Raw genomic sequence first — 15,286 nt, 5'->3', positions numbered from 1 at the left:
TTATTTTTATATAAAAAAATAAAAAAATAAAAAAATTAAACATTAATATTTAAAAAAAAAATTCAATATATAAAAAAATAAAAAAAATAAAAAAATTTCTAATCCCCTCACTATTTTTCTAATACTATCTCTACCTCCTCACTATGAATCTCCCTTCCAAGGGTATTAGTAATACCAAGGTATTAGTAATCCTAAGGTCATCTCTCAAAACAAACAAGGTATTAGTAATACCAAGGTATTAATAGTCCCAATTCCCTTCCTATAACCCCAAACAAACGGGGCCTTAATCTCTATCAGATGAATTTTCGATTATGGGTCCCACTCAGAATAAACAAAGATCAGGATGATTGTGAGCTGGGCTTAATATTTGACGGCTGAGATTTTCTAGGTGGAGAGCACCATATGGTGGCATGTATCCAATCTTGTCTACCCCCTAAAGTTGGATGGACGGTGGAAAATCGTGTTGGGCCCACGTGATTGTACAGGTGGAGATTATTCCACATGTCGTTCTTCACCTTCTTACTTGTTTGACCCATTAAAGAATATTTTAAACGTGTCCTCCAATTTAACGTAAGTTTCGGAATTTTCTTTTATATCAAAAAACAAATAAATATTTAAATACAGGATTTATTTGGGAGGTACTAATTTAGTATACTATTTTATCTTATTTAAGTTATAGTACTTTCAATTATATTTCACGTTTATATAAAGTCAAAAAAATATATTTATTCAAATCATTTTAAATAATCCCACAATACTAAAAAATCACTACTAACCCATAGAGGAAATCTAATAAAAAAAAAAAATCAAAGGTACTATTTGATTTAGTTTTTAAATTAATATTTAGATCAAAAAATCAAAAAACAAGTTTGATTTATCAATTTTTAAAAAAAAATGCAGTCTCCTCTTTTCTTCCCTTTTTTTTATTATTTATTTTATTAATAAATTAATTAATCACTTTTTTTTTCTCTCTCATTCTTTTACATTCTATACATCAATCAATCAAATTTTTTGTCACACTATCTTTTAAAATACAACTTAAAACTCAATTTTTTTTTCAAAAACTAAACCAAAAGGAACCAAAATGATTTTTCATAGCGATTTTACAATGAGACTGCTTGATGCATCTTAGATATTCTTAAAAACTTGTGTTAAATTATTTAATTTACCTTCTACTTATAACTTAAAGAGGACTTATGTGTACTTCTTAATAAATTAATTTATTATCCAATAGATCTTATGATAATTAATGATATTTTTTTATTAAATATTACTTAAAAACGTCACTAATTGTTAATTTTCAGCGATAATTTAAAAAATTTATCACAAAATATGTCATTAATTATAAGTTTTAGAGAAAGTTTAAAAAAATTGTTACTAATTTTCAACATTTAATGACATTTTAAAAAATTTGTCACAGAAAATCATCACTAATTATAAGTTTTAGCGATAATTTATAAAAATTGTGACAAAAAAAATCAATGATTGTCAATTTTTAGCAACATGTAAAAAATTGTCACAAAAAATTACTTTTAGCAACAATTTTATTAAGACTTATTTTCAATAAGATTTAATAAGAATTAAGTACAACTATTAAAATCTATTGATAATTTATCATATAACTATAACAAACGTTACAAGTTTGGTTAACGCTGTTATGACACACGCTAATAGTTTAAAATAATTGTACCTTGTCTATTGTACTTACTTTCATATAAGATGTACAATCTTTCTAAATATCTAAACATGAGGCATAAGTTTAAGAGTAATGTTGCATATATTAAAATTAAACAACAAAATACAAATATAAAAATAAATTAAGTGCAGAGCAGAAGTACCAAATATTCAGCTTTTTCAAGGCATGATGCCTTCAAACTCAAACCTATGAACCGTATGTAAGCCTGAACCTCTCTCCCAGGTAGTCTCCACTGCGGACTGGTGGAAATCTGCATGACATCATGACCTATCAATCTTAACTCCCTTAATGAACAAAACATACCCATTTGAAAGATAATAATAATTATAAAAACAAAATAATATAAAATATTTTTTAAGAACAAAAATCACTTGCTTTAGAAATCAATGAATGCAAAACAAATGTGAATACTGAGGACAGACATAGTTTATCAGATGATTTATCTATCGGTGAGATATCCGAAGTGCATACAATGTTTGTCTTCTGCAAGTCAAATATAGCCTATGGGATTCAAATGCCCAAACACATATCTCGCACTAGGACTTTACAATATGCCACAAAATCATTTGGACAGACCGTCTAAGCATTCTCAAAATTGTTCCCAAAAACACTGAAGTGTTTGATACCATTGACAATCCATTTGTGACACAAGCATTACAGAAATAGGCATGAAATCTCATTTGATCCACTATTACAGGATGCTAGCAAAAGGCAATACCAAAACCACTAACTTCTAATTTCAAGCATAGCGAGCAGTGACGTATAATAACAGAAGTTAGGCCAAGGGGATGTCCATACCTAGGAGGAGTCAACTCACTGCAGCAACTCTCCAAGCATTCCACCACACAGTCTGCGCTGGGATTTAGGAAAAAAGCCATCTGAGGAATTGCAATTAAGCAACGGTCAGCAGTGAAACTTCCGATTTTCTTCTTCTTCACCAGCTTATTTATCAGAGTAACCTATCCTCTAGTCTATCCAATTATAAAGCCTTATTTTGTTTTTTTCCTTACAGATTGATCTACTCAGTCTACCCTTTAGTTTTACCTAGCTGATTAAGAACACATAATTTTGGTACTACATCATAAACAGGAACCTCTTCCTTGACCAAATGAAAAGAGGAAAAAGTAGAGCATAATGGCAAAAATTGGACAAGAAAGTAAATTGTGGACAAAATATTTAGTACCGAATAGCGTTCTCGTCCTGTTGACATCACTCTATGCAACGTGGACCTACAAAAGAATTTAAACATTGAAATAAGGAGAGAGAGAGAGAGAGAGAGTATTTGTGTACTTGAAAGAACAAATGGAAAAAAAACAAAAACAAAACATTTCATCCTAAATAGATGAATGAATTCTCTGAGAAAAAAGATGAAATGAGATGTTTAAGTTACTAGAAATGGAACATTACCGAAACAAACAATTAGTCCACCTCTCCGTCATGTCCCCGATGTTAACAATAAGGGCCCTGCAGATTTAATTTGCCCCACAAAACTTCAAATTCTGAGCTAAAACATACACAATGGGAAGAACAAGAAATAAATTCTCTGGTTAACCATAATTGTAGTTGTGTAGAACTCTACAATCTCCATTGTGAACGTAAATGAAAAACTCAAGCTTCAGCCTTTTTAGATATCAGACATTTTTCTTCATATCTATTGCTTAGATATAATAATAGATCAATTTTATACAAATTGTAGTGTAAAGAAAAGAAAAATTCCAAGTTGGAAAAGGCATTCCCTACAGCAGGAGACCCGAGCACTTGAAGCCCACAAACGTGCCTCTTAAGCAACAAATGTATTTAAGGCCTTGAAGTTTGGGAATGGTAAAAGATATTCAAAGTTGGAGTGAAGAAAACATAAATTTTCAGGTCATAATTAACAAAATAGAAATTTGTTGGATACATAGATACAGACCAAATGACTATTTCATTGAGTTAATTTTGTTAAATCATGAACTCACCCATTGATATGATCCACATCTTCCCAAACCAGTGGTTGCTTAGATTTGTCCCTGCAAACCTGTTAACACATAAAAGCTAGCTAACTAAAATGATGGAAGATATTATATTCAATGAATTTACAGCTGAAGATCACAATTAATATCGACCAAACATGCCTGAAGTCCACCAACACCATCTGTTGCTAGAAGGGTTATCATTCCATAGTCTGAAAGAGCAGAAGCACCAAAAATTTCTTCATCAGAAAGCCCCAATTCACCTGAAATCAAAATAGAGAGGCAAAAGAGCTTTAGTTAAATAGCCATTCTTTTTAGTTCCTACAAATCAATAATCATTTCCTTAAAAACAGCTTCAATCCAATCCACAACTGTCAAATTAAAGCATAATGTTTCAGATAAAGTGCACGCAGAGACATTGAGAAAATAGTATTTTTTATCTAGTCAATTTCCAATTACATTTTCATATGCATCCTTAATTTTCTGGATTTCATCCTGCTATCACAAAGTGTTGCAATTTTACTGACAGTAAGACATACAAACAAAATGCTAAGCTCTTTTTATAAACCACACATCATACAGATTCCTGAATCTGTCCATGTATGAACCCAGATAATAAAAAGAAAGACTATACAGACAAAGCAGATAAAGCCAAATTTTGATTCAACCAGGATAGTGTATAAGACGAAGAAATGGCATTGGTGAATTGAAAGCCCCAACTTTCTCAAAGAAGTCTTCATCCAAGTTTAAAGCCAGAGCAATTAAAGAGATCAACTTTTTTCCAGCAGTCCTGAGGCAGCAAAAATCAACACCAGCCAAAAGTCACACACAGCCTTGTTCTTATCAACATAAGGAATTATGAGCTATTTGATCAATCAAAACTGCTGCACCACTTTTTACTAAGGCATCTTTATATAAAAGTCATCTAAACTATTCCTGTTAGAATTTCCCATCTTTACCTTCACCTACTCCACTACACACTCCACTTCACCTACCTCCACTTCACCACACACTCCACTTCACCTAACCCACTATCACCTCCACTACACCTACTACCACATTTTCTTCTATATATAGATTGTATAGGAATTGTAATTAATATATCTTGTAATACATCAATCAATAATCCATAAATTATTAAATGGTATCAGAGCAAGGTTAAAGATCTTGGTGTTCTCGGTGTTCTCCGCCTTCCGGCGGGCGGCAACCTTGCCTTGACCGCCCGCCGGATCCTCTGCATCAGACATGATCCCTCTCCCTCATGACCATGGCAGCTAAATTTACATGTTATCATCTTCATCATCCGAGGATTCTTCTGAACTATCACTTGATTCCTCTTTCTTCTTGACAAACGGAACAGAAACTTTGCTACCAGCAGTTGATGGCAACTTCTTGGCTTGGGAGGTCTTCTTATCATCTTCCTCATCTGACGAGTCATCAGTGCATGACTCACTCGTGTCCTCCACTTCCTCCACTTTTTGCGGGACAGCAACAGGCTCCTTCCCTCTGCCTTCTTTGTTTCAGCTGCAGAAGATGGCCTTTTTAACGAGACAACTTTGGTTGCTGGGGCCTCATCTTCATCTGATTCAGAATCCTCAGAGCTGTCACTTGTTTCAGTTCCCTTATTGGAAGCCACCACTGTTAAAGGTGGCAGTGTTGGTGGCGATGCCAGTCCTCTTCTCTGCTTTGTTTGTCTATGGCAACTCTTGAGGATATTGGGGTCTCTGCATTCATCAACATACTCGGTACTTTTGCCTTCTTGTTGGCCTTTGCTCTTCTTCGGATTCAACCCATCAATGACAGAGTTTACTTTCCCAAGTTGTACATTAGTGGGGGCAGAACCAGTCCCAAGCACCGGAACTTTGTGGGAAAGTTTGTTAATCTCAATTGCTGGACTTACATTACCTTCCTCCACTGGATGCCTCAAGCTCTTAAGATGAGTGAGTTCGAAATCATCAACCATGCTGGTCTTGATTCTGCTGTTTTTTAAGGTGGTGCGCATGTGCGTATGGGGGAGGGACGGACTCACAAACAGACCCACTATCCCTCTCTCTCTATCTGGTATATTCCCTCTCTCTCTCTCTTTTTGTCCCCCACCATCATTGTTTCCATCACCCACTTTAATTCTATATTCCCTCTCTCTCTCTTCGAAGTTTCATATATATTATATATATACATACCATACTTCAAGACCAGACACCACTCAAGCAAACCCACGTTCTTTCACCTTTTCCATTTATTTTAATATATATATATATATATATATATTTTTATTATAATATATTTTTCCCTCTCCTGGTTAGTGAGCATCCCCGTTTTTTCCATTCTCTTATTATTTTTTTTTTTTATATTCCACAAAAAAATAATAATAATAATAATAATAATAATAATAAAAAAAAAAAAAAAAAAAAAAATCACACTGCTGGTTTTCTTATCACCCATCCACAACTATTTTTCTCTATTTTCTTTATCAATTGCTTTCTTTTATTTTATTTTTCTTATTAAACAAAATAACACCACCAACTTTTCACAATCTTGTCATTTTATTCATATCAGGGGATCAACCCCGATCACACTTTTACATCCCAAAAAAAAAAAAAAAAAAAAAAAAAAAACAAACAAACAAACAAACAAACAAACCAAAAACCGACATCCCTTCTCTACTCTGCCGCCGGTCTCTTCTTCTTGCCTCCGTCTTGGCCAGTCCTTGACGGTGCTGCCTCTGTGTTTTCCACGCCGCCCAGCACGTTCACTCTCCCATACTCTTCCACTGCAGCATATGGCGGACCTCCAAAACGGAACATCACGGTGGCCTTCCGCTTCAGTTCCTTATTTTCCGCCTTTAGCACACTTATCTCTGCTCGCGCATCCTTATACATGCGTTGGAGCAGAGCCAGCTGGGAGTTTAAATGCTGCACCTCATTTGTCCTACTCTGCAGCCGGTTCGACAAATTTGTGACCGCCGTCATGCTTTCCACGCATGCCTTCAAAGTATACTGGTTGGCCTCCACATCTGACTGCACTGCCATTCTTTGCTCCACCGACCGCATCGGAAAGTTCAACGGAGCAAACTCCGGGGCGCTTGGTTGAGTTTCCAGTGCCACCGCACCAGTTCTCTCTCTCGTTGACTCGTTGAGGTCGGGAAAGAGGGTGAGCAGCCCGCGGGAAGACGATGAAGCCATTTTCTAGGCACCAGAGTGTTACACAGTATCTCTCTCAGAATTCTCTCTCAGAAAACAGAGTGTTACAGAATCTCTCTCAGAAATCTCTCTCAGAATATCTCTTGCAGGTTTTTTGCCTCAGCCTCAGCCTCTGTCTTATAGCCGAGGCAGCCACGCGTATCGCGCGCCTCTTACCACCAGCCGACAAACGGGCACGCAAGCCAAGGCGCCCACGTGCCTCGCCATCATGTCCGGCACACTTTTTGATGAATTGGGCACGCCTTTTGATGGCACGCCTTTTGACAAAATTGGGCACACCTTTTGAGGGTGCCACTTTTACAAGGGTCCGACAAGACTCTGTAAACTGTCCCGACATTTGATTCCGGTTAGCTTTTTCAAGGGTCGGACAAGATTCTATAAACTGTCCCGACATTTGATACCGGTTAGCTTTTTCAAGGGTCCGACAAGACTCTGTAAACTGTCCCGACATTGATTCCGGTTAGCTCCTTTATGGGTCCGACAAGACTCTGTAAACTGTCCCGACATAGATTCCGGTTAGTTTCTACAAGGGTCCGACAAGACTCTGTAAACTGTCCCGACATTGATTCCGGTTAGTTTCTACAAGGGTCCAGCAAGACTCCGTAAACTGTCACAACATTGACTTCTACAACGGTCCGACATGACCCCATAAACTGTCTTCTACAACGGTCCGACATGACCCCATAAACTGTCTTCTACATCGGTCTGACACCACCATACAGTGTCCTCTACAACGTTATGACACCCCATACAGTGTCTTCACCAACGGTCTGACACGACCATACAGTGTCTCCTATCCTTTTTTATTTTTATGTATTTTCTTGTTTTGTTACTCTCTCCAAACTCAAGTTGGTTAGTTTCTCTCCTCCTTGAGTTTGCGGGGGGCTGTTAGAATTTCCCATCTTTACCTTCACCTACTCCACTACACACTCCACTTCACCTACCTCCACTTCACCACACACTCCACTTCACCTAACCCACTATCACCTCCACTACACCTACTACCACATTTTCTTCTATATATAGATTGTATAGGAATTGTAATTAATATATCTTGTAATACATCAATCAATAATCCATAAATTATTACAATTCCAAGCATTAAGTATCACATCTCAGGCCCCAAAAATTAGTTAAAAAGACACAAGTTTTTCAAAATCATGTAAATGCTTAAGAAAGTCATAGAATTAACATGAGCAAAACTTCTGATTTTGTATGAAGAAATTAACGTTGATTGAAGAAAATGAACTTACTAGGCAGGCATAGTTTAAGTGAATAGATCTACTATGATTTCTGATCACTTTCTACTCTCTTTTCAGAGTGTGACACAAGAATAAACAATGGGGAAAACTTACAGGACTCTTTCATAGTAAGATTCAATAGTAGGTCTCCAAGATGGCAAAACTTCTGGAATTTCCTAGCCAGACAACACCAGAAATAATGTTATCACCTCAGGAATCATGTACCCATTGTACAACATGTGTGCTAAATGACAGATTACAAAATGTAGGAGAAATGAAATTGTTATATGAGAACATGTTAAGAGAACATAAACAAGTGAAAGCACACAAAATTATTAAAATACCTTCTGAAGGCCATTGATTCAGATTACTATGACTTGAAATGCTTTCCAGAGGACCAATATAGAAACTCTCTTTTGAGTCACCTGTACTCCAATCAGTAGAAGACAGTCAACCCTAAGTTCTTTCTCCATTACACCAATGAAATATGCATTAATGAGAAGTGTCACGCCCCAAAATTTGGACAATTATATATTAAATTAGGACTAAACCCCAATTAATATTCCATCATTCAAATCCTAAGGGTGAAACAAAAAAACTAAAACGCCAACCAAACCATCCACCATAAATTCATAACTATCTAATACTTCTAACGTTAAAGTAACAATAAATACTTCAAAACAACTTAAATAATGTAAGGTTACGACCTATGCCAAATTTTCAAAATACTAAGGTCATTAAAAAAAATAATAATTACATAAATTAGTATCAACCCTAAGCTCAAAAAAAAAATAAAAGAACTCCAAACGACATGTCCTACGATCACGGTTATTTCTTGTCACCACCAACGCCTCTACTAATCCTGCAAAGGAAGCTCAGCTGCGCTCCAACAGAAAGCACCCGAGTTGCCAAGAGACAAAACGGGTCAGTATACAGATATACTGGTATGAGTATAAGAATTGACACCCACGTGTCCACCAGACACAAACAAAAAGTACATTATTTCTTATCACGGGATAAGACAAGTAGTTCCAACCGCACCGAGACGAATGGGTAGTTTCCCGAGATACAGTGGCATTTAGTTTCTTGTCCATATATAACGAAATATAAATTGATTATAGAATAGACAATATAGAAATAAAAATATGGTGGATCAGTCCTGCATAAAAAGTTAGTAAGATCCACCATACTGCAAAACAAATAAAGTTAGTATAATTTAATCATAAGTAACTTGTTGAAACAAATATAAAATTACACCGTTTCATACTTAAATAATTCGAATTGATCAAAACTCAAAGAACAAAAGTTGTACAGAATCAAATTTCCTAAAAGACAACGTGAACGAATTTAACAGAAACTGAACAGGTTAAGAGAAAAATTTGATCTAAAAATCTAGACGGAATTCAATCGAAAAATATGAAGCTGAAAACGAACAAAAACTGCTATAAGATGATTTTTTCCGAAAAAGTTCAAAACATGAAAAGTGTGCAGAATAATGTTTTACTTCAGTTTACGTGAAACCAATAAAAATGAACTCGTTTCGTGGTTAAAACAGCCTATAAAAAATCTGCATTACCAGAGTGAATCAAACCGACAATAGCCAAGGTCATCTGATTATAAGTTCTAATCGATCTTTTTAATAAAAAGCTACAACACAAAAGTTGTCCAAAATCACGAATACACGCTTCTGCTCAAATTTCATAATTTATCAAGATCGTTTACTATTTTTTTATCATGTACATACCAATACCATACACACTATACTAATAAATTCATAATTAAATTCTTTGTTCCTTAACTCCACCACTTCGGCCCTCCCCTTCCGGCCTACACATATATCCCATGTGCCTCCCGTATACCTAACACCGCTCCGAAGCCAAACTTGCATGGGGATATCGTCCCGAGTTTGACTCACACTCCCCGGATGGTTAGCATATACATACGCGCGCAAATCAAAGCACTCGTCTACTCATGAGAACGAGGCAATAATATATATATACACAACATCTCACACATGAGAATAAACATAACAATGCCGCGCTTAAGGCATTCAAATAAATCTCATAATCCTCACTTTTTTTATACACTCTTTCTCACCATCACTCAAATAAAACAACAATCCACGGAGTCATGTGGAGTATAAGGAATTTATCTATAGGTTTTTAATTAATTTTAATTTCATATGACCATGAGTGTAATTACAACCATAAAATAAATCCATATAAAAATCCTAAACATGGCATATACAACTAATCAAAATAATTAAAAATCAATCCATCATCTACATGCAAATACAAAATCAATCCAACATCAAATAAAAATAAATAAATAAAAAAATAACGAATCAATCCATCCTCTAACCAATATCTATGGATTCTAAGTTTATTTTAATTTTATATAATCATGAGTGTGATTACAATCATAAAATCAATCCATATAAAAATCCTAAATCTTGCATATACAACTAATCAAAACAATTAAAATCAATCAATCATCTAAAAACCTTGAACCTTACATACAAACTAAACAAAATAATTAAATTTAATCAATCATCTAAAAATCCTAAACTTTACCTACACAACTAATCAAAGTAATTAAAATTAATCAATCATCTAAAAACTCTAAAGTTTACCTACACAACTAATCAAAGTAATTAAAATCAATCACTTATCTAAGAACCCTAAACTTTACATATACTATTAGTCAAAATAATTAAAATCAATCTATCATCTATAAACCCTAAATCTTATATTCACAACTAATCAAAATAATTAAAATTAATCTATCATCTTTATGTAAAAACAAAATCAAACTAACATCAAATAAATAAAAATAAATAAATAAATGAAAACAACGAATTAAACATAAATCAAGGGAAGTGGAGTTTGTACTCACAATTATTTTTGAAGATCAAAGAATCACTCAAAAAATTAATAAAGTCACCCAAAATAAAACCCTAAACCTTGCATACCCAACTAATGCAAATAATTAAAATCAATTAATCATCCAAAAACTCTAAACCTTACATACACGTCTAATCAAAATAATTAAAAATTAGTCAATCATTTAAAAATTCTAAACCTTACATATCCAACTAATTAAAATAATTACAATCAATTAATTATCTAAAATCTTAAACCTTACCTATACATCTAATCAACATAATTAAAATTTATCAATCATCTAAAAAATCCCAAACCTTACGTACCCAACTAATTAAAATTATTACAATCAATTAATCATCTAAAAATCCTAAACCTTACATATACGTCTAATCAACATAATTAAAATTAAACAATCATCTAAAAAATCTCAAATCTTACATACCCAACTAATTAAAATTATTACAATCAATTAATCATTTAAAAATCTTAAACCTTACAGACCCAATTAATCAAAACAATTAAAATCAATCTGTCATCTTCATATCAATACAAAAATCAAATCAATAGTAAATAAATACAAATAAATAAATATAACGAATCAAATGTAAACAAAGAAAAATGGATGTTGTACTCACAATATTATTTTGAAAGTCAATAAAATATTTAGAGAACTAAAGGAGCCACCCAAAACAAAACCCTAATCTTTTTTTTCTTTTTTCTTTTTTTTTTTCTTCTCTTTCCACGCCACACACACAGCACAGCACCCTTTTTGTTCTTCTTGGATGATCAATCAACACCTCTCTCTCTCTCTGGGGTTGCCGCCGCGCAAAACTTCCCTTTCCTTTCTTTTTGTTTATAACCTAATTCACTACCTATTATATATATAAACCTAAATCTCATACATAACACCTAATAAACTATCATATAATATTATACAACAAATTATAATATATATAAATATAAATATACAATAATATATATATATATATATATATATATATAAATAACAAATATAAATACACTTTTTTTTTTTATGTATAAATGAATATATAAATATAAAGATTCTGGTTAATTATAAATAATTACATACCACATTAAACAAATTAAATATCACATTAAATTAACAGAATAACACATTTAATTTTCATGTAACCACACCATTAATAAAACCAATAATAAAATAAAATCATAATAATAATAAATAAATAACTAAAAACTTACAAAAAATTAGGATCGCTACAAGAAGAGAACCTATTAGAGTTTCTCCATCTAATATCAATCATACCATCAATCAATGAGTTTCAACCCTGGCTTTAAATTCATGAATTGGAAAAAAGTTATCTTTAGGACCACATCCTATTTAGACTGAATCACAAAATCTTTGTAAAATCATTGTCAAACTTGCTATTATTTGTCAGTTTATGCTTCCACCAAAATTTGACAGCATTCATTCAAATTTTCAACATACTCAATCTCGATACTAAACTGATACACTTTTCTGAATTTATTTTTTTAATCTGAAAATTTTAGCTTACATCGGCACATTTCCCACTTTATATACAATTTGAAAGCATCACAAAATTTGTCAAAAGTGAGAGAACAGTAAAACCTTTAGAACTTGAAGAAGGGTTGAGATTCTCGGCATACAGTGGCGTATAACCTCTTGTTTCTCTGTGAAGCAATTTCATCTTCTCTTCAAGGGGGAATGAGAAGAATCTTTTGCTCTCATCAAACACTTGCTTAAGCAACTCCTGCTCTACCCCATGGTTTATGAGGTAAAAAAAACCACATTCTATGCATGCCTACACCACACATCCGAATACTAATAAATTTGGGAACAACATGATGAATCATTCTAAAAAACAAACCAAATTAATATTATCATTACTGGCCCATTTCTAACAGTTTATAAGCTTTTCAGTTAATTGGCTTACCTTAACAATTAACAACCATATGCTTATCAGAAAGAATTCTTTAAGCTGTGTTTGTGGAGAAAAAATAAAAAAGGAAAGAAAATGTGGAGGGGAAAAAAAAAAAAAAAAAAAAAAAAAAAGCTTAATTCAAATTTCCCTTCCCTTTTCTTTTCCCCATGTTACAAAATAAGGAGTTGTTTGGATAACCCAAGAAATTTAATAGTATCACTGCACCATTCATAGCTTTTAACATCATAAAGTAACATTGCATAATTAATGAGTTTATCTATTCTATTATATAATGCTAGCACCCAAGTTGGTGTGAACACTGTCACCCATTTTACCATTCCCAAACTGCCCTTATGCAATTACCTCAGTATGTAACTAGTTGATTTTCAATACACACCGTCTAGTTAAGCAAATGACTTCCCAAATGACACTATATCACTTGTCCACTATAACACTGCTGCTTTTCTAAGCTGAAATATAACTATGTAAACATTCAAGTCCAATGGGCTGTCCAAACACGCCCTAAATGCACAAACATGTAACGTGATTTTAATTTGTGGGTACTTTTGTCTTGATTTGCATATATAATATACCAAATTTGAAAAAAAATTAAATTAAATTAATTAAAAACAAAAACACACACCTGATGAAGATAAACGTAATTCTTGAAAATATTCTATTGATGATAAAATAAAGCTGATATATAAGGCAAATATGCAAATACAGATTTGTATATATATATATATATATATGCAGTGATAAGGTGTGAAGAAGAAGAAGAAGAAGAAGAAGAAGAAGAAGAAGAGACCTGACGGATGGAATTGGCAGTGGAGATTCGATCAAGAGAAGCGAGGTCTATGATGGGAAGTTGTAGAGCTTTCGCCATTTCTTCCCCTGCAAATTAGTATTCAAATCGAATTTGATACAGTCTGTCTTAGACCATCTACAACATGTATTCTTGTTTTTCAATGAAATAAGACCATCTACAACATGTATTCTTGTTTTCCAATGAAATAAGTCAAGTTGCCAATCTTGACATTATACCCATATACCCATAATGGACAATGATGGCTCGTGATCAAAAGAGCCGAAAACAATGCAAAAGCAATGCACTGTATTACATATTATATTAATCGAAAGTTGCACTATATTTATGCACTATATTATATTACTAACAGTAGGCACTATATTATATTACTAAGGTCAAGTTTGACAACATCAAAAATAATTTATTTTTTTATCTTTTTTTCATTATATTATTTCTCTATTTTTCTGCACATCTTTTCGTAAAAAGACAAAAAGTATACTTATTTAGATCATCCCAAATAACCACTAACATTTACCAATGAAATAAGTCAAGTTACCAATCATGACATCATACCCATATCAAATTTGTTTTCCAATGAAATAAGTCAAGTTGCCAATCTTGACATTATACCCATATCAAATCGATGATTATTTTTGACTTTTCATTAAATTGAAATATCTCCAACAAATTGAGGATATGGTTCTAGTTTATTTATATAAAACCAGTCGATTGGCCGGACATCTATTTGGTCGATAATTTGATAAAAAATATAGAAATTTCATTGGAACGTTTAGGTGTAATTTGGTAATACTAAGTATTAGATGAAGTTTTTATTCAAATTTTTACTTAAATTTGATAAAATAAAATAAAATAAAAAAGAATATGAGTTGGAGATGTTTTTAGAGGAAACACTTATGGAGCTTTTAATTAAAAATAAAAATATGGCATAATATTAATTTTTTTAAATTATAAGTTAAAAAAATGTCATAACTTAAAATAATTAAAAAATTCATCGATTATAACTAAAATAATGTCATTACAAAAAAAAAAAAAAATTAAAACTTAAATTTTTTTTAAAAAAAATATAATTAAAGGACATAGAAGTGTGTATATTAAAATTTTTCTTCTTAGAAACCCAGCCAGCTCATATATTGACTTCGTAGGACTAGACCAGAGCTTTCTCAAAATTCATTTTTGAGTTAATTACAATTTTTCCCAAAATAATTTGATACAATTTCATTTTATTTGTATAGTATTACTAAAATGGTTGTCAATTTTGTTAGGTATATACATACATAAAATTAATAAAAATTTAGACAAAATAATCAAATTGAAATTGAATTTTGAGTGTAAGAACCAAATTATTTGATTTAAAATCATATGAACTAAAATTAAAATTGAGTCTATATAGAGTTGAAATTGACTCAACTTTTTGATTGCCTTCACGTAAATTCAAATATTTTTCAAGACCTCAACGCAATAATACAATATTATTATTCTATTAGGCTATAATATTTTTTGAATTATGAATGAGAATAATATATGAATATGTAATTTATTTTGAGTGTTGCTAATAAAATTT

At 32.5% G+C, this 15,286-nt stretch overlaps 1 protein-coding gene across 3 annotated transcripts; it reads right to left on the bottom strand.

Annotated features, from left to right (window-relative positions):
* Positions 1–1,580: 1,580 nt before the first annotated feature.
* On the bottom strand, positions 1,581–14,027 carry LOC114300178 (kihadalactone A synthase LFS). 3 transcript variants are annotated; one of them, XM_082903840.1, is made up of 11 exons: positions 13,705–14,027; positions 12,584–12,776; positions 8,434–8,514; positions 8,204–8,255; positions 4,317–4,438; positions 3,811–3,911; positions 3,655–3,713; positions 3,104–3,160; positions 2,880–2,925; positions 2,495–2,574; positions 1,581–1,946 (listed from the first exon to the last, which is right to left on the bottom strand). In XM_082903840.1, exons 1-11 carry the CDS (start codon positions 13,780–13,782, stop codon positions 1,883–1,885), a joined length of 933 nt encoding a protein of 310 aa, XP_082759966.1. In that variant the 5' UTR covers positions 13,783–14,027; the 3' UTR covers positions 1,581–1,882. The 3 variants fall into 3 exon arrangements, with proteins under 3 accessions (XP_082759966.1, XP_082759968.1, XP_082759967.1); XM_082903842.1 differs by having other exon boundaries at positions 13,540–13,719; XM_082903841.1 differs by lacking the exon at positions 8,434–8,514 and having other exon boundaries at positions 13,705–13,916.
* Between the last annotated feature and the right edge of the window lie 1,259 nt (positions 14,028–15,286).

This window comes from Camellia sinensis, chromosome 13 (genome assembly GCF_055761805.1).
Source record: "Camellia sinensis isolate YWXY chromosome 13, ASM5576180v1, whole genome shotgun sequence".
NCBI classification, from domain to species: domain Eukaryota; kingdom Viridiplantae; phylum Streptophyta; class Magnoliopsida; order Ericales; family Theaceae; genus Camellia; species Camellia sinensis.
Note: the sequence above shows the minus strand (reverse complement) of the source record. Positions and strands in the feature narration are given on the sequence as shown.

Excerpts from the sequence above, each read along its gene's own strand:
- LOC114300178 (XM_082903840.1), bottom strand. The coding sequence starts at position 13,782 with ATGGCGAAAGCTCTACAACTTCCCATCATAGACCTCGCTTCTCTTGAT. Across the intron at positions 4,439-8,203 it reads TCTTACTATGAAAGAGTCCT|GACTGCTGGAAAAAAGTTGA; the intron begins GTAAGTTTTCCC and ends TTGCTGCCTCAG. Across the intron at positions 3,161-3,654 it reads GATGTGGATCATATCAATGG|GGCCCTTATTGTTAACATCG; the intron begins GTGAGTTCATGA and ends TTAAATCTGCAG.